A 26,171-nucleotide genomic window follows, 5' to 3' on the forward strand; every position below is an offset into this window, starting at 1 on the left:
TCACAATCATTTCATTCATAGATTTCATAAAACTGATCAAACTATCACTAGGGGATACAGACTGTGTTAGTTAGGGTTGGGCCAGTGTCTAATGTGTATCATTCTTATCAGTGATCCTGATGAAATCAGTGGACTAGCTTTGTCAATGCCAACTAAGCAGGGAAGAGACATTGTGAGCACCATGGGAGACTAGATAACTTAACTGTGATAAATTTGGAAAGGGCTCTTAATGTATAAAAAGTGGAAGGAGGATCATGGAGCAACTGTAGACTTCTTATGGAGCTAATAAAAAACAAAACAAAACAAAAACTATTGTATAACAAAATTGTGACAAGATGAATAGAAATGAGATTATTTAACTTCAATACAAGAATGAGATCTGACTCCATATATGAAGGATTATTATACAAAGAAACACCACTTGTGTTCTATCACTAGAGAGGGAACAGAAAAAAGAATGAACTTTAGAATATAAGAATGTATATCACATATTCCACAAGGAAGGATTATTTAACTCAGCTGATTAAACTGAGATGAATTCCTAGGAGGAGATGAAACTCTCCATCAAGTTTAATTACCATTTCTTTAGAATGGTTTAAGAATGGTTCTTTAAAAAAAAAAAAAAAAGAATGGTTCTGTTTAAAGGAAAGAATCTCTTATGGCTATTTCTGTTCATAGGATTATTGGAAACTTTGAGTTACCGGCAGTCAGGATTAAACCCTATTTAAAATATTTAATCATTTTCAGTTAGGAAAACTCATCTCCATTGAAAAAGTAAGAATTAAAATAGTCCTTGATGATCTTATTTTTAGAAGTAGCATATTCTATAATTTCAAAAGCAGACACATACTAATAAAATATGTCATATAATATTAAATATAACTTAGAAATAACTTAGTGCCACTTCTTTGTTTTATATGACATCAAAGTCCAATGATTTTATGTGTTTGGTTCACAGTGATTTAGTTATGAACAGAGCCAGCTCTATAAACTCAAACTTCCATAGGCCATCCCAGTAGTCATTCTACTTCACAAAGCTGCCTTTAGTACTTCACATTGAATTTTAAATACAATGCCATTTTAATAAAGATTGTAAAGGGGCAAAAACCAACATTGATAGAATCACAGTAATTTGGCAAAAATAACACCAGTATTTCTCAAAGGTGTTTTGGGTGTGAACATATCTTCATTGGGTGGAATTTTTGCACACTGGAATTTTAGCATCCTCATCCCTGTCCACTAAAAGTGCTGCAGAACTTCCAAGTCATTTGACAACCACAAATGCCATCACATTTTCAAATGATCTATAAAAGAGAAGAGAAAACTATAGAGAATGGGATCTATAGGCCTACGTGGTCAGAACCCAAGAACCACTTTTAGTGACAGTTACTTGAATTACATTATGTTTAAAAATCTAAGAACATTCAGTCTTTTCAGGGATAACCTTACCAAGTGAAACTCTAAACTGACAGCAACTGTCACACACTCATTCCTAAATTGGAAGGCTTGATTTTATTAAGCTATTTGCACTTCTTACATACTCTAAGAAGGTGAGCAACATGGTCAATCCTGCAATACAACTAAATCTACGTAAGGGTAGTGGTCCTGAAGAGTTTAATGTGAACATATTAACTAAAGCAATCACTTAGCTTGCCCAAAAGCTGTTGTTTACTCCAATTAAAAAAAAGGTTATAGCATGGATGTGTGTGTTTATTTAAAAATACTTACAAGATCCAGCGCTGAACCACCACCTAGGTATTCCATTATTATCCATAATTTTGAGCCCTGCAAGAGCCACGAGACAATGTATAATTACCAACCTGAGCATAACTAACATAAACGTTAAATCTGATATACTAATGTACTGGTTTTAAAATACAGTACATTAAAGTTCAGTGTTTGGAACCCTGAATATTATTTTTCCATAGAACATTAAAAATGAAAGTAAAATTCTGAGACTTGATCCTCCTCGAAATTTAGTTAGCTTATGATATAGCTAAATAAGTAGCTATTGTTTCTTATTATGGAACTATTAGCAATTTTTATAAAACCCAGAAAATATAAACCATAGCTTTAAATTATTATTTCTAATGATAATATTAAAGGGAAAAGAAAGATGCATTACAGAATGAGGAAATAAATGGAAACTTGAAGAAATTTTGAATAGGAATTCTGAGTGTTTTCATTCAATTTTTGAGTTTAAGGACCCCGGATATTTTACCTTCTTTTAATTTTTGCTTTTTGTTTTTATTACTTTACAACTTTATTCAGCCATGATTAATGACATGTTTTATAAACGTAGAACCTAGAAAGAATACTGTCCCCTACCCAGGTAAATAGATAAGAGAAGGGAGTATATAGTTTAAAAAGAATACAATCACTCCAGGTAGAGATAACTTCACTGTAAGTTGTACAAGAGCAAATGGGGTGCATAGAGAGAATGCATGTATGTGAATTCCAAAACAGTTGTACACACACACACACACACACACACATACACACACACACACACACACACACTATTCAGCTCTATCAGATAAAAGTTGGAATAAACTATTGTATCTTTTTTCTTCCTTCTTTCAACTATAGCTTGAAATACTAGGGACGTCTCTCTTTCCATACCATTTCATGAGTGGTATTCTCTGAATTTTTGTGGGACCACAGAGTTGACTGGAAGAGAAATGGTTGGTTTTACTATACTGGCAAGTGCCAAGTTGAGATTGGATTGTGTTCCAAAAGTACATTTTTAAGTAAGATGTTTGGAATTTAGAAAGCAAGCATTTTCCCATAAAAATAATGTCTAGTTTCCTGGGGTCATCCCCCCAAAGACAATTTAATGTAAAAGTATCCATAGTATAGCAGGAAGAGTAGCAGAGAAACTAACTACTATTTATACCATAACAATGTTTCTAGGGGGAAATATATATTCAATGTGCTTAACTTGGGATGCTAGTTAACACCTTTTTCAGCTTTACAACCCCAGCTGTGGGATAAAGATTCTCAAACTATTGCCAGCAGTACTCAAATTCTAAAATCCCTGGGAGTACTCATTCAAAATGTCTGAGGAGTTTGAAAATATGCAAGCATCTTCATGAGGCTGGGGCTTTATCATGGCAGAGAATGGATTCCAGTAATATGATGATGAGTGTTTAGGTGACATTACAGTGTGGAGAATGGGATGTGGCCTAGGGTTAGTTAGAGACCAGGGAGGGTGGGCTCCATTAATTTAAGATGAAAGGATTCTTCCTTTCTCTCCTTTCTTTCTTGATGCTGACACTATGTAGGATGTATAAGAGAAAGAGAGGAACAATGCTCCCTCCCCCTAGTCTTGACATCCACTCTCTCCTGTCACAAAGGGCCAGCTTGACCTGAGGAAAGAAAGAGCTGAGAGTCTTTGATAGCAGTAGTGTCTATAGAAGGAGAGAGAGGAAATAAATTCCCATTATGTTGGGAAGGAGAGAGGAATTCCAGTATTGGGTCTTGTAACTCATTTTTATGTATAGAAACCAGGTATTCTGAACCTCAAAATTATGAACCTGATGTGTATTTTATATTATTTTCAAGAGAAGAAAGGGCTTCTCACAACACTGTATAGCCTCAGATTTTTCTTTTGCACAAGTTTATTTCTAACAATTATTATATTCTACCTTATGAATTCCAAATGCTTCCCATTCACCTGAAATTTAAAAGAAAAATGAAGAATCTTATAAAACATTTTTATCTGTTTCTGCAGTTCTGCATGAATGAAAGCACCTGTTTTCCAAGTTAAAAACAATGTGTTTGGTACAAATTCAAAACAGAATCTTACCAACTTCTATTCTTCACCAAAAATATTCATATAAAGTTTAAAATGTGATTAAAGTTATTACTAATTAACTTCTCGATCTGAAAAGAAGGCTTCCTCTTAGTCCCCCCAACCCAGTGGAAGTAGGTAGAACTCTTCTGACAACGGCAGAGAACCAGAACTGCTCAATAGCTTTTCTGTTTGCTTCCTTCTGATCACCATTTCCAGAGACAAGCCTCACTGGAGGATGGCCATAGGTCTGGATATTCAGAAGATTGCTAGGCAGGCATGAGTACTGAAGCAAGGACTGAGTGGGCATAGGCATAAATGGTGAGCTAGTGGGGTTCCTCCCTGCTCAAGTAAGCTTAACCCACAGAGGCTCTGTTTACCAGTTCCTCGGCCACCGCAGTTCTCAATAAAAAACACCAATCACAAGCAAAACAAAATAAAAAAATCTAGGTCCTATGTTTTCCTTCTTTTGGAGGGACTAAAACTTCTATCTTTGATTTCTGGTAAAAGATGTTTGTGTTGGAGAAAGCAAATAAGTATGTTTGGTTTGCTTTTAAAGAATTTAAAAAGCTAAGATGATGTCTACATACTGGTTTATAATTCTAAAAGAGCCAAGTGACTGGAAACCATAACCATACATCCTGTACATGTAAGCATTGGAAGTCTCTGTAGGAAAAACTCCACTTCTTCACTTATAAAATGATCCACACATTTTAAAAAATGGGTCAGAGGAATAAGTTTAAAGTCCTGCATCAACATAGTTTGTCAGCTAAGTGTTAGGAAGTAGTTCTCTGTTCCAAAATTCAAACTGCCTAAAGAGCAAGTATTCTATAATTGTACTATTTACTGAGGAATGGTTGGAGTCTAGTGTTAAAAAATTACTGGTGTCTAGAGTATCAACTCTTTTACCCCATGAAGCCTTTGAACCCCACTGTTTGTTGCTAAATGCGACACTTAGCCAAAGGGGAGAAAAATGCTGCTGTGGAACTTGGAATGCATTTGTTCATAGAAAATAGATTTAAAATACTAATTTTATGTACTTGAGAGATCATTATTATATATCAAGTACATGTTGAATGAAGTGAGCTGGTCTATAACTCCAATAGCCAATCATGACATTGACCAGATAAACCAGCATGTATAACTAAAATAAGCTAGTCACCAAAGAACAAATACTCTATGCTTTCACTTATATAAGGAAATTAAGGTAGTGAAATTCAGAGAGACAGAAATTAGGATGGTGGTTACCAAGGAGTGTAACGAGGAGAGAATGAGCATTTACAGTTTAATGTGTACAGTTTAAGTTGAGGAATATTAAAACGTTCTGGAGATGGATAGTGGTGATAGTTGTACAACAAACAATGTACTTAATGTCACAGAATTGCACACTTAAAATGATTAAAATGGTAAATTTTATGATGTATATTTTACCAGGATAAAAAAAAAAATAGAATGTAGCATAGCCCTAACTTGTGTGGCTCAGTTGGTTGGAACATTGTCTCATACACCAAAGGGTTGTGGGTAAGATTCCCAGTCAGGGCACATATCTAGGTTGTGGGTTCAATCTCTGGTTGGGGCATACAGGAGGCAACCAATTGATCTCTCTCTCTCTCTCTCTCTCTCTCTCTCTCTCTCTCTCTCTCTCTCTCTCTCTCTCAAAATTGGTGAACATGTCCTTGAGTGAGAATAACAACAACAAAAAAGAATGTAAAATTTTATAGAACTTCAAGTGACAGTAGAGATCATCTTGCCAGATACTTTACCATCTCTGAAGTGGTTTATTTCAGCTTAGAATTCTTGTCTATACCCCACCTTCACATCCCAACCTCCCTCAAAATCATACTCAGGACTTAGTTCAAATACTACTCCCCAGTTTTGGGGTCATTGCATTTTATGTACCACAGGTAAGTGGATAATATGAGTCAAATTAGATGTACATATCTGGAGCTAAGGAGAGAGGCTGGAACCAGAGACATGAATTTAGACGTTGTCAGAAGAAAGTGGATGAGACTGACCAGGGAAAATATGCATAATGACAGCAATACACATAAGTAAATGGCTGTTGAATTGAACCTTATATGGGGCTTCATAGAAGTGTGTTATGTGAAGTTGAAAGCTATTCTTATTTTGAAAAGAAAGAAAAATGTAAGGAGAAAAAATTTCCCTCCTCAATTTCCTTCATGTATTTTTTTTAAAAAAGTCCTGGACATGGACAACAGTATGGTGATTGCCAGGGTGAAGGGGGTGGGAGGAGGTAGAGAAGGGTATATGAGGTATAAATGGCGATGGAAGGAGACTTGAATTGGGGTGGTGAACACACAATACAATGTAGAGATGATGTGTTGTTGAATTGTGCACCTGAAACCAGTATAACTTTGTTAACTAGTGGCACCCTAATAAAGTCAATATAAAGGAAATGAACATAACAAAGGAAAACTCATATTATTTTTAAGGAATATTCTGGAAACATTCACCCAACCCTGGAATTATGTACATTATGCACACACAAAAGTCTCAGGAAAAATGAGACGGCTACAAAATTGTACAGACTCTATTCTGGAATATTTTACTTAAATCATTCAATTAATTTTTTTAAAAAATAAATATTGGTGATAGTATCAAGAGGGGAGCATATTTCCTTAACATAAACATAAATCTAAATCTAAAGGCATTTTTGAACAGCAAATAAAGGCACGATTCAAATTCTATTCAATGCCTGAGTAAGCTTCATTTTAATATTTACATTGAACTAGAAAAATATTTAAAGATTATAAAATATTCTTCCAATATTATGAGATCAGAAAGGAAGGGTTCGCTTATTTTAGTACACTTTATAAAGACTAACTTTGTTTCTCAAGAAAATCTGCAGTGAACTAAAATGAAAGGAAAATACTGTGGTCATACTGATGTGTTTGTCTTGTTTTTACTCTTGTTTTTAAAAACGAAGTTATACAATGAACTCAGTCAAAATGAACACCAGTACATTTTTTCATGTCTCAAAAAAAAAATCATTACAACTGCATACAGTTCCAAAGAGAATATAATTTTCTCTCAAAAGCAATAACTTTTCCTTCAGCATACAGTGATTTCTTGGTTATGTGAAGTTTAAAGCTATTCTTTAAACTCACATATCCTGTGTAGGATATGTAAACCACATATCCTACTCTACTCAATTGACTTGACCCACAAAATTCCCCATGTCATCTGAAATGGAAGGATGGGTCACAATAAGAACATAAGTTGACTGATAATGCAGTTCCCAGATGGTATTTAAAGGATGCAGCCTTGAATTACAATGACTTCATTAAACAGAACCCTGTTACACTTGATAGGATTTTACTTAAAAAATACAAGCCCACAGAGCCACACTATGTTTTAATATAAATGGAAAATAAACAAGTTGGTCGATTTACGAAAATAATTTAAATAAAATATATTAGAAAAGGTTATAAAATAATAAGACATTTCTTTTTTGTGTATATGTGTACATTTATATAGAGTTAATACATATATGTTTATTTACTTTAAGGTAAATATGTTCAGGATACAAATAGTATCAGCCAGCTGTGAACTTCAACAATTTTATCATGAAAATGACATGTTTCTTAAAGTAACATCATGGACTTTACTTACTGATGGATAAAAGAAAAAGAATAATTCTGTTTAATCCTTGAAGAAGACATCTTAGATAATGGTTTTATGTCACTAACTGGTGTGAGAACATTCTACAGTCAAGATTTGGATAAGAAATATCAGTTTTATTTGCTTAAAAATTAAGTATTTACTGGGTGACTGGTACATGAGGGAAATTTTTTAAAAGGTGAAATATTAGGAATATATAATACAAAAAGACTTACAATTCATTTTCCATGAGAATATTGAATATGAACAAAGACTATAAGCAACCAATAAAACAGTCAATATCATTTCAGTACTCATTTTCATTATAATATAGAATAGCCCATTTTAAATAGGGCTTATTTAATATTTTAAGTTAGTTATAAAAAATAGCTTATCTATGCCTAAAAATAGGAAGGGTCTGGAATTAGCAGGATTCAATCCAGGAAGAGTAAGCCAGAACGAACAAACAACAAGGGCAATAACAACACACACATACACACAACAAATTCTTGGGGCTGTCTATAACCAAGGCTGCTATGGGAATTAGAAGGGAGACATAAAACTACGAGATTGAGTGTCCCTAGGATTACTAAAAAAGAATATTACCACTAAATAAGCTTCCTATATAATTATTTACATAGTAAAATGGAGTAATGGCTCACTGTAAGAAGTAAATTGAACAGAAATTGCAAGCAGAAACACCTTTTCTTGGAAGCCTTTCTTGAAGCCTTCACCCTCCCCTCCAAAAAAAGGATAGAAGTGACTACTTGCTTATTTGTGCTCTACTTGTACCTTGTACATACTTAATAACAAAATTGGCCCCTTTTTAGTGCAATATGGGATGGTGAGCTCCTTAATGGCAGTGGTGAGTTGTTCATTTTTATAGCTAGCACCTAGTAAAATGTATAATACATAGTGACTATTTGGCTGTTTAATGATTCATTCTACTATGCATTCTTTGCACATTCATCTAATTCTTGTAATATTAGAATAAATCAAACTTTGTAAAAAGGCAGGGAAATTGTTGATGAATTTCTGTATCTTTAGATAGGTTATCCTAGGGCTTATTTGGTCAGCAGAACATAAAAATATAGCATTAATTTTTATGCAGGTCAACAGCTTGAGAAGTTATAAACATACCCCTTTTGGCCTAGAAATAAATAAAGAAAAAAAATTGAACAAAACAAACCCTCACCCACCCCATGTAAACCCTAAAAAGCAAAGATCTAACTAATAGTGCCTTCCATTGAAAAATTTCAACACTAGGAAAATAAATTTTAATTTTAACATAATTTAAACTCTAACCTAAGCTATTTTTGTATTTATGCTTCACATGCAATAGACACAAATTGAACTACCTCTGGAACCCAGGAACTTGTGGATTTACTAACTAAAGAGTTTTCTGTTATGCAGTAACATCTCCATCTGCTGGAATTTTAGGTGTCTGCTAATTCCACGATCCTAGAAACTAAAAACCCATTTTTTTGGACGGGTGTAGGAGGGAACAGATATTATTCATTTTAATTTCATTTAAACCAATATTTATCACTTGCATAAGATGTGCCATGCCCTGTGCTAAGTGATGTAAAAACCAAGACTAGTTGAGCTAATCTCCCTCCATCACAGAGCTCACAATCTGGAGGGAGAGAGAGGTGTATAAATAATGACCAAACCTCAATGGAATAAGTTACAGACTTACATATTCTATAAATTCTGAAGTTGAGACAGACCGGACCACTGAGAATAATGTGTGAAAGCACTGGGGGAAAGTTCTTTCTTAACAAAGGATATGTCTCAAGGACCAGCTGCATTTCTGCTCCTCCATCAATCCAAAGGTTCAGGTGTGGGAAAAATGATGCAGCTGAGTACTGGGATGCATTGAAGATACAGCTGCTAGATCTATACAAATTCTATTTGGCACTATAAATGGGGCTGGATTCTGCCTGGAAGCTAAAGACTGCCAAATCCTAATTTAAGACATTACATTTCAAAAAAAAAAAAGAACTTAAAAAAAGAAAGAAAAACTTATAATGAAAATACATTATGACAAATAATACAGCACACACATTACCTTTAAATATGATCCATAGTATTTTGTTACATATGAGCTGTCACACTGACTCAAAACAGTTATTTCTTGCTGAATGTCTTCAATTTCATCTTCAGCTTCCTCAAGGTCTATAATTTTAATAGCAACCACTTGCTGGGTACGGTTATCAATTCCTTTGAAAACTTCTCCAAAGGAGCCTTTTCCAATGCGTTCTAATTTTGTGAACAGTTCTTCTGGATCAGCTATATTATTCTAAGAGGAGGGAGAGAAAGAAAGGGAATAACACAAATGTTTTGCATCAATTCTTTTAAATGAAGGAAAATAAATCATATAAGACATTAACACATTTTTTTAAAGCATACAAATTCCCTTGACTCTTCACATGTGCTTTGTTAGAACAACAGTAACTCCAAATGGTGGGCTAGTCCATATTCTACTGGATCACACACATGCACTGAGCTTCCTTGATCCTGCTACCATAAACAATCCTATACAACAAATGTTGTCTCTGAAGCCTGCCAAAGGGCCAGACATGTTTTAGACTAAAGCAGCTGGCTATAGATAGGTTGCACATTAATGTTATGATAGCAATACGGAGAGAACTCTTAAGCTAAGTTATAGGTAGGTGAATCATTAAAAATTCTAACATTCCACCACCAATATGTTACCTTTTAATTCTCCTTTTACCTCTCCAACTTGGAAAACTCAATCAGCCCCACCTACACTTCTAAACCACCATGTAAACAACACAGAACACAAAAGACTCAAGAATCTACGAGTCTCATTTTTTTTTGTTTTAAAAAAATCTTTATTGTTGAAAGCATTACATAGGTCCTCCTTTCACTTTTTTCTTTACTTCAGATCTTATCCACATGCATTGTTCTCATCAATGATTGAAATAACACTCTACCCCTTTATCATCATAATTGCTAGTGCTCATAAGGAAATGGTAATATGTTGAACTTTCACAACTTATCTCACAGTGGCAATCCAGAGTAAGTCCACATAAAATTTATAGTCAAGCATATATTTTAATAAATGTATAGGCATGACTTAGATTTATAAATCACTGTCCTTTCCTGGTTCAATATTATCCTTTATCTTATCATCTACAACTTTTAACTAAAATTTTATGCCCACTAGACAACCTTTATATGACTACTTAAACTCATATTGCTTAATACTGTACATCTAATCTAGTACAACACAAGATCTACAAACCTCCCCAAAAGGCATGTTATTAATTTATATTGAAGTGATTTATTACTCTGTACCTAAAACTTTACTTTTAGATCCTTCAAATATAGGAGAATATTAGCTAGTTCTGATAGCTATCTATATTTAATTTGACAGTTGGATCCAGATCATCTGTTCATTTACAACTTTACCATCAAGTCATCAATTTGAGGAAAAAATTATAGAGTTAGCATGTTCCTTTATGTCTTCTTTAATTGGACAAAGTGATCATTAAAGTTTACTTTTTTCTCTCATCAAGTTCTCTGCACCATTATGACCAAACATATCCACTAGCACTCCAGTAAACTAATTTTGAGTAATTTGAAAACTTATAATTGCCTTAAAATTTTTTTCACCAACTTTTCTTTTTTCCAACCTGCTTAAATACAGTTTGCACATGACCTGCTTATTTTATAAACTTCCACATTTTCCTGGGTTGGATATTTTCCATTTATAAAAGCTGCACTTTCCATGTAGTAGTCTCTTTGATGTTGCAAGCTACTCATTATTGATGTCATTGGTATTCTCTTTCTTACCAAGACATTGTGCTTCATTGTGATTACTATTACATAGTAGCTAAACCAAAGGTCCCTCTCTTCCTACTTTTGGTGATGGTTCTTGTCTTTCCAGTACCTTGTGGCAAAAACAAAACAAAACAAAACAAAAGCTTTGTCAAACAGCTTGGTGACAGGTTCACCACCCTATTACTTCCTAAATTCAGTAGATTTGGGAAAAGATAAGGGAAAAAAGCTTTCAGTCTTTCTGACATAACTATAAAACAAATCTAAAAATTGGAAATATGCCATGATTAAAAAATGCATAGTATGTACTTTCTGATACACTGTCAACTAGGAAGTAGATTAACCTTGGTTGTAGAGAACATTTTATGCTCTACATAACAAAAAATGTTGTATTAAATCCTAATCTTATTTCTTTATTTATAGTTTTAAAATTAAATTTATTGGGGTGACATTGGTTAATATGATCATATAGGTTTTAGGTGTGGGTTTCTATGTTATAAAATCTGTATATTGCACCATGTGCCCATCACCCAAAGTCAAATCTTCTCCTGTCACCTCATATTAGGACTCCTTTCTCCCCACCCACTTCCCTCTGCCAACCAGCACTCTGCTGTTTGTGTTCATAAGTTTCAGTTTTATATCACACATATGAGTGAAGTCATATGGTTCTTAGCTTTTTCTGTCTGACTTACTTCACTTAACATAATGTTCTCAAGGTCCACCCATGTTGTTGCAAATGGTGCTATTTCATCCTTTCTTATGGTTGAGTAGTATTCCATTGGGTATATGTAGCACATATTCTTTATCCAGTTCCCTACCACAGGACACTTTGGTTGTTTCCATGTCCTGGCCACCGTGAATAATGCTACAGTGAACATGGATACATGTTCGAATACATGATTTACATACCCAGGAGAGGGGTTTCTGGGCCATATGGTATCTCTATTCTTAATTTTTTGAGAAATTGCCAGACTGCTTTCTATAGTGGTTGTACCAGTTTACATTCCCACCAGCAGTGAAAAAGGGTTCCCTTTTCCCACAACCTCCCCTACACTTGTTATTGCTTGTCTTGTTGATAATGGCCACTCTAATAGGTGTGATGTAACATCTCATTGTAGTTTTGATTTGCATTTACCTAACTGCTAATGAGGTTAAACATCTTGTCATATATGTGTTGGCTGTTCACATGTATTCTTGGGAGAGGTGTATTTTCAGGTCCTCTGCCCACTGTTTGATTGGATTGTTTGGTGTTGAGTTTTATGAGTTCTTTATATATTTTGGAAATTAAACTTTTGTTGGAGCCACCTTTGTTTTGTTGTCATTTCTTTTGCAGTGCAGAAGCTTCTTAGTTTGAAATAGCCCCATTCATTTATTTTTGCCTTTACTTCCCTTGCCTTTGGGGTCAAGTTCATAAAATATTCTCTACAACTAGGGACCATTAAATTTGGTACCTATATCTTCTTTTATGCAACTTATTTTTTAGGGTATTATACTTAGATCTTTGGTCCATTCTGAATTAATTTTTGTACATGGGGACAAACTAGTCCAATTTCATTTGTTTGCATGCGACTTTCCAGTTTTCCCAGCACCATTTATTGAAGAGACTATCTTTACTCCATTGTGTGTTTCCGGCTCCTTAGTCGAAAATTATCTGTCCATATACATGTGGTTTTATAGCTGGGCTCTCTATGCTGTTCCATTGATCTGTGTGTCTGTTTCTGTGCCAATACCATGCTGTTTTGGTTATTATAGCTCTAGTATAATTTGAAGTCAGGTAGTGTGATACCTCCAGCTTCGTTCTTTTTTCTCAGGTTTGCTTTGGCTATTTGGGGTCTTTTGTGGTTCCATACAAATCTGATTATTTATTGTTCTATTTCTTTAAAATATGACATTGGGATTTTGATGGGGATTGCATTAAATCTGTATATTGCTTTGGGTAAAATGGCCATTTTGAATATGTTGATAATTCTAATCTTTCTAGCTCATGTTTTAAAAGAATTTGACTGAAACACCAACCCCAGGGAGAACACAGCTATTCTTGCTTTCTATAATAAATGGGTTCCTGAAAGTGTGTAAAACAAAGATTTAAAAATCAAGTCACACTGTGCATTTTAAAGAAGCTCTGAAGTGAATCCTAAAACTAGTCAATATACTTTAAGATTTTAAATCAAGAAATACCAACTTGAAGAAAAAATCCATCATTTATACAATATTTGTACTTTCAACTTTTTTTAAAAATATATTTTATTGATTTTTCACAGAGAGGAAGGGAGAGAGATAGAGAGTCAGAAACATCGATGAGAGTCAGAAACATCGATGAGAGAGAAACATCGATCAGCCGCCTCCTGCACATTCCCCACTGGGGATGTGCCCGCAACCCAGGTACATGCCCTTGACCGGAATCAAACCTGGGACCTTTCAGTCCACAGGCCAACGCTCTATTCACTGAGCCAAACCGGTTTCGGCTCAACTTTTTATTTGGAGACTAAAACTTCTCATACAGAGTAAAGGAAATAATGAAAACAGGTTTTCACTAGTAGTATAACCTCACCTACTTGACTATCTGATGATAGAGATTTCTGCTCTATTTGCCAATTCCTGAATTTTGGGTAGGTAATACCTAAATTCTAATCCCCCTTCAGCATCTCACCAGCTTCTTAAACCAAAGTATCCTAAGTCTTAATATAAAGATAGATTCCTTTCTCTTTTTGATGCAATGGCAAAAGTCGAGTAAATAAATGATAAACATCTTAAGTAATGCAATTTAAAAACCACCTATATATAGAAGCTGATTAGTCCAATCCTTTTTTTTTTAAATTATTACTGGGGACGCATACTTAATGATTTATTATTTTTAAATTCTTTATTGTTTAAAGTATTACACAAGTCTCCCTTTTTCCCCATTGACCTCTCCCCAGCTACCCGCCCCCCCAGCACATGCCCTCACCGCCTCTGCCCCCACTGTCTGTGTCCACTGGTTATGCTCATATGCATACATACAAGTCCTTTGGTTGATCTCTGACGCCCTCACCTCCCAATTTCCCTCATAGATTGGACAGTCTGTTCAATGCTTCTATGTCTCTGGTTCTACTTTTGTTCATCAGTTTATGTTGTTCATTATATTCCACAAATGAGTGAGATCATGTGATATTTATCTTTCTCTAACTGGCTTAGCATAATGCTCTCCAGTTCCATCCATGCTGCTGCAAATGGTAAGAATTCCTTCTTTTTTAGAGCAGCATAGTACTCCACTGTGTAGATATACCACTTTCTTCTAATCTACTCATCTGCTAATGGGCATTTAGATTGTTTCCAAATCTTAGCTATTGTAAATTGTGCTGCTATGAACATAGGGGTGCATATATCCTTTCTGATTGGTGTTTCTGTTTTCTTGGGATACAGTCTTAGAAGTGGGATTATTGGGTCAAATGGAAGTTCCATTTTTAATTTTTTTGAGGAAACACTGTACTGTTTTCCACAGTGGCTGCACCAATCTGCATTCCCACCAGCAGTGCAAGAAGGTTCCTTTTTCTCCATATCCTCACCAGTTGTTTGTTGATTTGTTAATGGTAGCCATTCTGATAGGTGTGAGATGATACCTCATTCTTGTTTTGATTTGCATCTCTCAGATGATTAGTGACTTTGAGCATGTTTTCATATGTTTCTGGGCCTTCTGTATATCCTCTTTCAAAAAGTATTTAAAGAGGTGTCTATCTAGGTCCTTTGCCCTTTTTTTGGATTGTTTATCTTCCTTTTGTTAAGTTGTTATGAGTTCCCTATAAATTTTGGATTCAAAATTTTGGATCCAACTATTATTGGAGATAACATTGGCAAATATGTTCTCCCATACAGTGGGCTTTCTTGTTGTTTTGTTGATGGTTTCTTGATCTGTCCAATCTTGTTCACATTACTCTTCTTCAGAGCCTCTAAGAAAGTCTAGTCAGCTTCCTTCCCACTCAAATCAAATATTCTTTTAAGACTATTAAAATTTCTAAATCTTTCTATAGCTACTGCAAGATTGCAGTTTACTATTATATCTGTATTTGTATTACCTTCTCAAAGCTGTAGCTCAGGAAGGAGCTATAAGTTCTGCAGCAGCAAATAGGAAAAACGGCTAATTAACGTCGTATTGATTTACAATGAATGGTAGCCGATTTATTTGACCCAATAATCCCACAGGTCTGTCAAAATAAAAATCTCACATATCCACCTCAGAACATTATTATTCTTTGACTGTCTTTATCTTTCCTTTGCTTGAAATTGATCTCTTCAGCTATAAGCACACTGTTACAAATTTAAGTCTGAAGCAGAGGTATCATTACTATTAACAAAACAACAATGATAACAATAACCTTTTAGTATGGAAATGCTCTTAGGAAGTCCAAAAGGGAAAAAACATAAGGTGATCATTCTGTTTGTCTCCTGTGTAAAGTCAGGGGCAGATGAAAGAAGACTACTTGCATACTTAAAACACAGAATCAGCGGGTGGGAGAACTTTTGAAGGTTCTCTAAGTGCCCTCCAGTCCTGGCTGCACGTGAGAATCACCAATACAACTTTTAAAATGCAGATACCTAGGTCTCATTCTAAAACTACTGATTCAGAATCTCTGAAATTGGGCCCAGCAATCAGTATGTTTTTAAAAAGTACTCCAAACTATTTTCCATATATTCATTTTAGCCCCAGTTTTAAGATTAGCATTTGGGAACCAGTAAGCAGACAGATCTTGAATTTGTATCCTTGATTATATGGAACTCCTTACCACTATTTTTTCCCAGGCAAGCCTATGGCTCTCTTCTAACTTTGAATGCTAAGAGGACAACTTGGAAATTAAAATAAAACCAAGAACACTTTAATATTTACATATATGTACCTATATTTTAAAAATTAGGTCTTCAATACTTCTTATATGGACACATCTCTAAAATCACCCTCAAATAAAACAAGAAACAATAATTTACCAAAACATATACAATGTGTTCTCTACATTTTGTATATGTACTCTTGAACTTTAAAAAAAATTAATTGATTTCAGAGAGGAAGGGAGAGGGAGAGAGAGATAGAAACATCAATGATGAGAGAGAACCATTGATCAGCTGCCTCCTGCATGCCCCCCACTGAGGATGGAGCCCGCAACCTGGGCATGTGCCCTTGACTGGAATCGATCCCAGGATCCTTCAGTCCACAGGCTGATGCTCTATCCACTGAGCCAAGCCAGCAAGGACTCTTGAACTTTTTTTTTTAAACCCAGCATAATAGCTTAACACGTTAAACGCCCTGTCAGTCTCCAGTGACTGACACTATACTTTCCGTCCAGAAGACAAAACGGGGGGGGGGGGGGGGGCGGCGCTTAACGTGTTAAGATTTAACGGATGATAGTTTTGAGTTAACAGTCAACATTGACAAAGAGTAAAAGTTTAGTTCTAGTCAGCTAGTAAAAAATGGGTACAAACTGTGGAGAGTGATGTAAGGGAGAAAAAAAAAAAAAGGTCTCCTCAACCCTATTAGTTTCCCTGGTTGGATCTGAACATTAAACTGACAAAGACAGATGAACAGAAGAAAAGTATATAAATCTATTTAATATAAGTTTTACATGACACCAGAGCCTCCATAAGGAAATAAAGACTTAAGAAATGGTTAAACCTGTGTGTTTTTGCTAGGTTTGATGAAGACTGGAAAGTTGTAGAAAGATGTGAGCTAAGTGTCATAAACTGAGGGAAACTTAGCAAGGCCTCTTTGTTCAGATTCTTCCTGGTGTCCACCTGTCTTTTGAGATATGGATGCTTCTTTCCTCCTGGTATAGGGAGAGTACCTCTCACAGAGGGCCTTAAGACCAGTTTCAGGAAGAAAAGCAGGGAGCATGTGGGGAGGGTGGTGTGGGAGAATAAGTCAAAGTAATCTTTCTTCTGTCATTTTCTCAAACTCCTTCAGTTTAAAATATCCAATATGCCATGGTTCCATACTTTGAGGTAGCCTGTCCTGAACCCCATCAGGAGGCATTAAGAATAGGCAATCAGGAGAAACAAGAAAACGTAGACAGAGTTAGAATTCTCCCTGGGGTTCTAAGCAGAATGGAGACCCGGAGAGCCAAAGGATGGCAAGAACAAAATGTAACAAATCTAGTTTCTTTGAATCTGAGGTAGTTTAGCCAGACTTCTAGTCTGGAGCTGAGAGTGAAAACATAATAGATTTAGGGAAGAGGGGTAGATTTCTCAGAGGATTTGACCAGAAAGAGTTGACCTCAGGTGTTCCAAAGAACCTTGCAGAACTATGAACCAAGCTGAGCAAGGCTGACCTCAAACTACATTTTCCTATAGCCTTCCTACCTTGATAAAACCCATTCTATGAATGTTCTTGGCTATAAGGCACTGTTTGCATTTTTACAAAGACTGATTATGTGTAAAGGCCTACCAGTGACTCACTGATGAGGAGGGGTATACAGGAAATAATGAGCAAAAAATGTGCTAATGACATCAAACCTTAGAAAGGAAGACCTCTTATCTATTTTAATTCTCAAGAGGTAACAACAGGGGTAACCTGCAATGAACTCAGGATGCCCTGACAATCATGGAGAGCAATTAAAAACCTTATCCTAACAATGTACTAAAACCTTGAGACACCCAGTTAACTACATAGTATTTAAATTACTCAGATTAGTTCTTGCAAGATAGAGAGAAAATACTTTTCTGGATTACTTCCATGTCTATATTATTACCTGCCATCTAACAAGTAGAATGCATATAGATAAAAGTCATTCTCTAGTGATGCCATGAGCCTCAAATTCAATTAGTTCTATTATGATTACCTATGTTAAGATTGTTCAATTGCCCTATGAACACTGCCTTATAAGTCTGTTGAGTGCTTCCTAATCAAGATACTGCCAGAAGAAAAACAAAGGTTAAAATCAACAGACATATACCTCTCAGCACTGCTTGTATTCAAGATTGCAGGATAATAACTTTTTAAAGTATTTTATATGATCCAAGCACAACTGAGTTCTCCCTGGATAGAACTATAACAGTCCCAGGCTTTTAGAGTTAGAAGGAAATTTAGGTCATTTGATCCAATTCCTTATCACCACCACCAACAAAAAGCATTTATTGTGTGCCTGCTGTGTCCTAGGCTTATACTACCAAGTGGAAACTATGAAATTTAAAGCTATTTATGTCAAAATAATGGTAGAAGTAGGGAAAGGTAATGGAGGGAAAAATAAATCCTGGAATTAAAAGAATTATAGACTCTTTGAGATAAACAGGTACTTAGCAAACATGATACAAAATTTATTTTTATAGTGAAAAAAAGTAAGACCTGTAGCCTAGAGAGGTTATAAATTGTTCAAGGTTCTAAAGTGGTTCATTAGTGGCAAAGCTCAAACTTGAATCTAGGATTTCTTACTTTTAAGGAATCACTACAGCTTGGGTTAATTTGTAACTTAAATGATATTCTTTTTCTATAAAACCAAAATTATTTTCTATCATAAACAAATCAACGACTGCTCAAATGTCTACTTAGAAATAGCCCTACATCTCAAGAATTTAAAAATTTGAAACATAAAATTTTGAAAAAACGTAGAAAAGGACTTTTCCTATTCTTTGAATGATACCATTACTTACAATTATTGAACCACTATGTGATTGGTTGGTCCTTGTTTATTTGCACAATTACCAAATATTTCATATTACAGTCTTACAGAGAAGTCAGCTATATGGTATCTTGACTTTTTGTCAAGGTTACTGTACTCGGTCCATTTTTTTCCATGTCAATAACTAGACTGGCATGGGCTAATTTTTAGAATATGGGAGGCAAGGAAGGGATGGTATTCCACACCATAATTCCCATAGGATCCAATGTCCAGAAGCCAATAGCTCTAATTCCAGCTTCATCAGTGATTTACTGTAGACTTCAGTAACCCTTAACACTAAGATTTTCAGTTCTGTTCTTAAAAAAAAGACCCTCAAATTGGTCAAATTTTACAAGAATAAAATATTTATGTAGCAGGTTTTATATAAGCAAAGAATTGTTCAAAGGACCAAGTGAATACTCAGATTTTTTTAATGAGAAACATGAAAAAACTCATTAGTTTTTCTAAACTTTTGAAAAATGTGATATTAGAAGAGTAATTCTCTACTTTATACAACCTCATGTTCATATTACAAGTATGTGATAAAATTTTATGGATTCTTAAGAGACCTCTGTGATTCATATTTCTGAAATAAAATATGTAGCCTCACTATATTTTGCATATAATAAAATAAAACTTAAGATAAAAATCAAGGAGGTCTGTACATGTTTCAAAATTAAATATGAAGAATTTGGCTTGTAATCAACTTTCTTTAAGTTGTCGGTTTTTTTTTTTTTTGTATTTCCATGTTCATGAGAGCTCAAAATATTTATCTAAGCACAATAAAATAAATATCTTATTTACCTATTTCATGGCATACTCACATTTTTAAATATCTCTCAAAGGTTATTATATCTTGCTTTTGAAACATAAAGTAGAAGTCAAACTGTCTCATTTTATGTCTATGCAATGAAATGTAGTTACAACAGCCTCATGTTTCCTTCTGGTAATCAGATAGTTTTATCAACTCACAGTTGAGTTCCTGTCTTTATTCACTCACTTAAAAGACAGTTTTGCGATGGATGAGGCAGCATCAAGATAGCTCCGGTCTTCATAGTAAAGCATAAATTCAAAAGTCTCACACAGTATTCTTTTCTACTCTGAAGGCAGTGTAAACTTTCAGCAGTATTGTGCATAGCAACAAAAAAATGTGTTTATAAGGCAGAAATAAAATTAAATTTATAAGTACTTTTTCATCTCTTTATTATTCCTATTTTTAAATGCACATTAGCAAAAGTACTTAGAATGCAAATGTTTTAGTAAAGGATAACATCATTAAATTTATTACAAAGATTTTGACATAGCTGTATGAATAAGAGCATTTTGAGGAGTTTCTCCTGATTCATTATTTTGAGTCTACTTCATCCTTAAGAACAAAAGAATAATTGGTAATATTCTTCATATTAAATCCTCCTACTCAGGATAAGAGAAGTACTTCCTCTGTCTCCTAACTTGGATTCTTCTGTTTACCCAAGCTCAGATCAGATGGGGGGGGGGATGTGGGGGGGCAATGAAGTAAGTGGGACACATTCTGGGATGTGAAGAATGCATTTCTTTATATATTTTTGTAAAATAGTTCAATTTATAATCCAGTAAAGAAGAATGGAACATTTTTTTGATTCTATTATCACTTTACACATACTATATTTTTCTACAGAAAATGAAATACAGGCAGGATAATAAGGAATTTAACCATAAAAGCCTCCACCTTAGAAATCCTTAAGCAAGAAACCACATCATAATAGGCAGCACTTTCACTAGCTCCATTTCCCAGATAGATCTTTAAATTCCTGTTATTTTAATTGAAAGTAGAAATGTCAGATTATTTTATTTAGCCATGTAAATTATCTTTGTATCTAAGACCTCTTAAAGGAAATAACTAATTTTGTCTTTTTGACTAAACCTTTAATTATATCCATGGGGAAGGGGAAGGAAACATCCTGTAAACAACCACATTCTTCTCTCAATAAACCAAAAGTCAGGGCTATCATCACAATAAATGCTGGATGCAAATTCCATTGCATCATTTAACTTACTTCTCTATGACCTTATAACCATTCCAAACAAAAAAGGAGGCCTAGTTTCTCATATGTATTACGGAGGTTAAAGAAGAGTGAAGTCAGGCAAAATTTGCTTGATTTTGCTTATCCCAGAAATGAGAAGAAATCAGTGATTAAATGTCAACTTCACCATCAGTATGATGAGGGAGAGAGGTGGTATCAATGATCTCTAGTCTAAACGATCTACTATTCTCGCACTGTGAATTTGTGAAGTATTAGAAACCAAGATCCTTTGCTCCCCTGCTTGTATCACTAGCAACTGCCAATTCTATTTCTGAAGCAATCATTAAGGTGAGGGATGAACTGGCATTGACCACAAGGCCAATTCCATAGTGGAATACAATGGTTCAAATTAAAAAGTACATACTACCTCATTGTTCAAGTAAGAAATTCAGAATCACTAGTTGACTGCACTCAAGTCCCAATTCTCTGATACTATAGTGAAGCAGGCTCAGAAGCCAAGGATGGAAAAAGAGCATCAGAATGAGTACTGTCCAAAATGACCTCTCCCCCCTCATACTGGCCATGTTCCATTATATGAATGGCTGCTGCAAGGAAGTCAAGGGGAGCCAGAGTTTAGCTTATACAGAGCCTAAGCTTCTATTAGTCTCCTTCTCCTTCAATTGTAAAGTAAATTCATAAAGAAAGTAAAGTAGCATTCAGAAAGTAACCTGGTTTATATCTGACCATATACAGAAGCACAACATCCAACAATTAAGTGTCCAAAGGGGAAATTTCAGGGATGTCTTAACCATATATCCAACCCAAGGCTTCAGTGAGTAGTAGTTAGTCATTCAAACTTAAATGCAATGTTCCACTGGAGAACAATTCTACTTTTTTACTTTTGAGCCTTTGGGTCATGCCATTTTCTCCATCGACAATAACTCTATCTCTCCTCCATCTCTGAAAATTCTTCATCCCTATTTTTAAATTAATTAATTAATTAATTAATAAGTTTATTTATTGTTTAAGGTATTACAAATAGTATTTAAAAAAATACCTCTCGCCAAAACCGGTTTGGCTCAGTGGATAGAGCGCCGGCTTGCGGACTGAGGGGTCCCAGGTTCGATTCCGGTCAAGGGCATGTACCTGGGTTGCGGGCACGTCCCCAGTAGGAGATGTGCAGGAGGCAGCTGATTGATGTTTCTCTCTCATCAACGTTTCTAACTCTCTGTCTCTCTCCCTTCCTCTCTGTAAAAAATCAATAAAATATATTTTAAAAAAAAATACCTCTCCAACTCCGAAGGGGAAGCTGATCACCAAAACAGAGTCAATTGCTTCTTCTTCTGCCCTCCCACAGCCTTTTGCTTTAACTTCTATTACAGTACACATTTTATTATCCTTGAATTCTATTTAATTGCCATGACCTTTCCATGTTTTTTTTCTATTTTCTAATGAGTAAGCTCATTAAGGATGGGGCTCTCTCTTACTAAGCACCACCTACCCTGAGCACTACAGGACCCAGTATAGTACTTTGTATACTGTGGGTTGGATATATGCTGGGTGTTTACCTGGAGGCCTTCCTCAGATGAAGTCATTGACATGAGGTTGTCCTTTCATTTATTATTTGATTTCCGACTTTTGGTGCAAGGGAGATTACATTCAATAAACCAAAGGATATTAAAATAGGTATGAAATTCTAAGTCAGTACCCTTTCTCATGTGTGATTGACATAATAAAAACTTTCCAAAGTGACAACTTTGAGATTTTTTTTCTTTCTACTGAAGAGCTCTTTTTTAATATCTCAAGAAAAACGATTTTAAATATAATAATATTACACACAATAAACACCAATTATTCAAGAAAAATGATCTTAAATATAATATTACATGCAATAAACATTAATATTTTAAGAAAAAAAGGATTTTAAGTATAATATTACCAAAACTGTACTAACATAGTATGATATCACAAAAGTTGTAGGAAATATTAAAAATATGCAAATAACAGGATTACTTCTATTATATTCTAAAATATTTTTTCCTCTGGTTTGAAGAGCTCTTTTTAAATTAAAATTATTGGGGTGACATTAATAAAATTATATAGGTTTCAGGTGTACAAATCTATAATACATTTTCTATATATTATATGGTGTGTTCACCACCCCAAGTCAAGTCTCCTTCCATTATCATTTATCCCTCCTTTAACCTCTTTTACCTCCCTCCATTCCCCTTTTCCTCTGGTAACCATCATACTGTTGTCTCTCTATGAGTTTTTTTTTTTTTTTATTTGGCATAATCACTTCATCTTTTTCACCAACCCCTATCACTCCTCCCCTTTGACAGCTGTCAATCTGTTCTCTGTATCTGAGTCTATTTCTATTTGGTTTGTTAGTTTATATTGTTCATTAGATTCTACATATAAGTGAAATCATATGGTACCTGTCATTCTCTGACTGGCTTATTTAACCTAGCATAATATTCTCCAGCTCTTTAGTGTGCAGAGAACAACAGGTCTTGAAATAATATGGAGCTACACCCAAAAGAGAGTTGGTAGTAACCATAAACACAAGGATGCATATCGGTGCTATATGCAAATCTGATTTTGAAAGCACATCTGCAATCATTATTAACCAGAGCCACAGGACTCTTCTTTGTGTGGTAGAACCCAGTATGATTTCATACTCGAATGCAAAGATTAGAGGCCTCAAAGAGCCACAGTCTGTGTATCACTCTGCTTTACATTTCAATTTAGTTGGGCTAAACACATATAGAAATCCACAATTCAGTCAGGGATCAGGTTTAACCATAAGCATTCATGTTAAAATTAAAGGGATTATTTCTGACTAGACAGGAAGTTACATAAATATGACCTGGGATTGATAACAAGTTCTAACTATAAAATATTAATTTGGAAAGGGGGCAAGGTCATACAATGAAAGGAAGACAAAGATTCTACTAATATATAAATTATAAAACAGGTATCCTAATTTATTCAGGCCATTATTTAATCAAATCCACATAGGGCACTTTAACATGATGGACACTGAGAGCTTGATTTTATGCTATCCATACTGGAGGATGTCATTAAAGGATGTCATTCCAGTACTTTCAGAAATAAATACCTTTGTAGAGAATCTAAAGCAGAGACCCCTAATAGCAAATATCGAACTATCACAGATAATGTTATGGTGAATCTTTAGCTCACTTATTAAAATGCATTGGATTGAAACAAAATTGATTTTTTTCACTGCCCATCTTCCTTCTAGATGCAGAACTCCAATTAAAATCAATAGATTTGAAGCTTGTAAGCACAGCACTAAATTATTAACACCATGAGTTCTTTTAGAAAATTAACACTGATTGAAAAAGTGGGATTTTACATAGACTTACCTTTGCATTCTTAATGAGAAAGTGGCTGCAGTATAATTTCCCTCTTTAATCAAATCTATACTTTGAACAAATTTAATCAAATAGTATTTGCAAGGAGTTACTGAATGGAATCTTAGGACTAAGGAAAATTATCTCTTGGGTTCTGCTGGCTTTAACATTCTATGATCCCAAGAAAATGATAGTGTTGGCATGATGTGATCAATAGCAAACAATTTTAATCTTGGCAAAGACTAATAATGGAGCAAAGAGGAGATTATAGATTATTCTAAAAGAATGGTCTCTAATATTTTCAACAATCTACTTTTCATTTTTCAAAAGTGAAAAATATCATCAGAGTGTCTGTTTATGTGTGCATATGAGTGCACGGTTAAAAAATAATGCTTCTTTAAGAGGTTTGAAACAGTAAAATAATAAACAAGAATTAACTCAGAAACCAAGTAAAAAGGGATATGTGGGTGTGTGCACGCGCACGCAATAGTTGAACCTGAAACCCTAAGCTAAGAAGTACTACTACTACTAATGGGAATAAAAGTTAGCTCTGCACTCAGAACCATGATGCACCGAACATATATGAGAAATAAGCTTACCTGAAAAAATGTGTTATATTAACACAACAGGGGCTAGATTTTTAATATTCTCACTAATGATGATTTTATTATTGTTATTCCCTTTCCCTTGCACAAGCACAAGGAATATCAGTTCATTGGGAGGGGGCGAGTACTAAATATTGTCATATTTCCATTTTCCCAAAGAATTCCAGCTTAGATAACTATTATTTTTGTTGTAAATTAATCTCCTCTCAAAGTTCACCAGCATTTCCTGAACTGGAGTTTCTCAAATTGACCTCCATCCTACCCTACACCTCATTGTCAATAGCACTTGTGACTATCCTAATCCCTATTCCTAAAGGTACAAATTCACCAGTTTTTACTCCCACTGATCTGTGCTAATATTGCTGAAATCTACTCATGTTGCCAAAGCACAACATTTGACAACTTAAATGTTCAAATAAAGGGAGAAATGTTATTGAAATGATGAGATATCCTATCTAATAAAAGAGAAACATGGTAATTGGCGTACGACAGCTACCCTTCCCATTGGCTAATCAGGGTGATATGCAAATTAACTGCCAGCCAAGATGGCGGACGGCAGCCAGGCAGCTTAAACTGAACATGAGGCTTGCTTGCTTCAGTGACGGAGGACTCCAACGTTCCCCGCCTGCCTTGCCGGCCTCTGAGCCTGCAGTTTGAACATTGTAACAAATATAGAAGCTAAACAAAACCCCAGAAACCTGCTTTCAGCTAGCTGGGATCTCAGAGCTGGAGTTGATACAGAGTTTCGATTATAGAACCTAAACAAATCAGACACCTACTTTCAGCAGCTGAGGCCTCAGAGCTGGAGCCAAGCCTCAGAGCTAAAGCTGGCCCAGAATAAAAAAAGAAAAAAGAAAAAAGGAGTGGTTGGGAGCTTCAGTCCCAGCCTGAAAACAGCCCTCAGCCCCTCACCCAGACTGGCCAGGCACCCCATTGGGGACCCCCACCCTGAAGGGTGTGTGACCAGCTGCAAACAGCCATCATCCCCTCATCCAGGCTGACCAGGCACCCCAGTGGGGACCCCCACCCTGATCCAGGACACCCTTCAGGGCAAACCAGCCAGCCCCCACATGCACCAGGCCTCTATTCTATAAAGTAAAAGGGTAATATGCCTCCCAGCACCGGGATCAGTGGAGCCGTGAGGCCTCCCGGCACTGGGATCAGCATGACAGGGGGCAGCGCCCAAACCCCCTGATTGCCCTGCGGCTCTGTGTGTGACAGGGGGCGGGGCCACAACCTCCCTATCGGCCCTGCTCTGTTCCTGACAGGGGAAAGTTTCCCAACCCCCTGATCGACCCTGCTCTGTGCCTGATAGGGGGGAGCTCCCCAACCCCCCGATCGCCCTG

General features: G+C 35.4%; 1 protein-coding gene across 2 annotated transcripts in view; it reads right to left on the reverse strand.

Moving 5' to 3' along the window:
• Positions 1-26,171, reverse strand: part of STK26 (serine/threonine kinase 26) — a 57,253-nt gene that overhangs the window by 11,659 nt on the left and 19,423 nt on the right. The window contains exons 3-4 of one of the 2 annotated variants that reach the window (XM_036304560.1): positions 9,486-9,716; positions 1,729-1,785 (exon numbers count right to left, since the gene is read on the reverse strand). In XM_036304560.1, the coding sequence (XP_036160453.1) occupies positions 1,729-1,785; positions 9,486-9,716 (288 nt within the window). The remainder of the gene's footprint in view (positions 1-1,728; positions 1,786-9,485; positions 9,717-26,171) is intronic. The other variant, XM_036304561.1, reaches the window with a different exon arrangement.

Source organism: Myotis myotis, unplaced genomic scaffold (assembly GCF_014108235.1).
Source record: "Myotis myotis isolate mMyoMyo1 unplaced genomic scaffold, mMyoMyo1.p scaffold_m19_p_4, whole genome shotgun sequence".
Lineage (NCBI taxonomy): Eukaryota > Metazoa > Chordata > Mammalia > Chiroptera > Vespertilionidae > Myotis > Myotis myotis.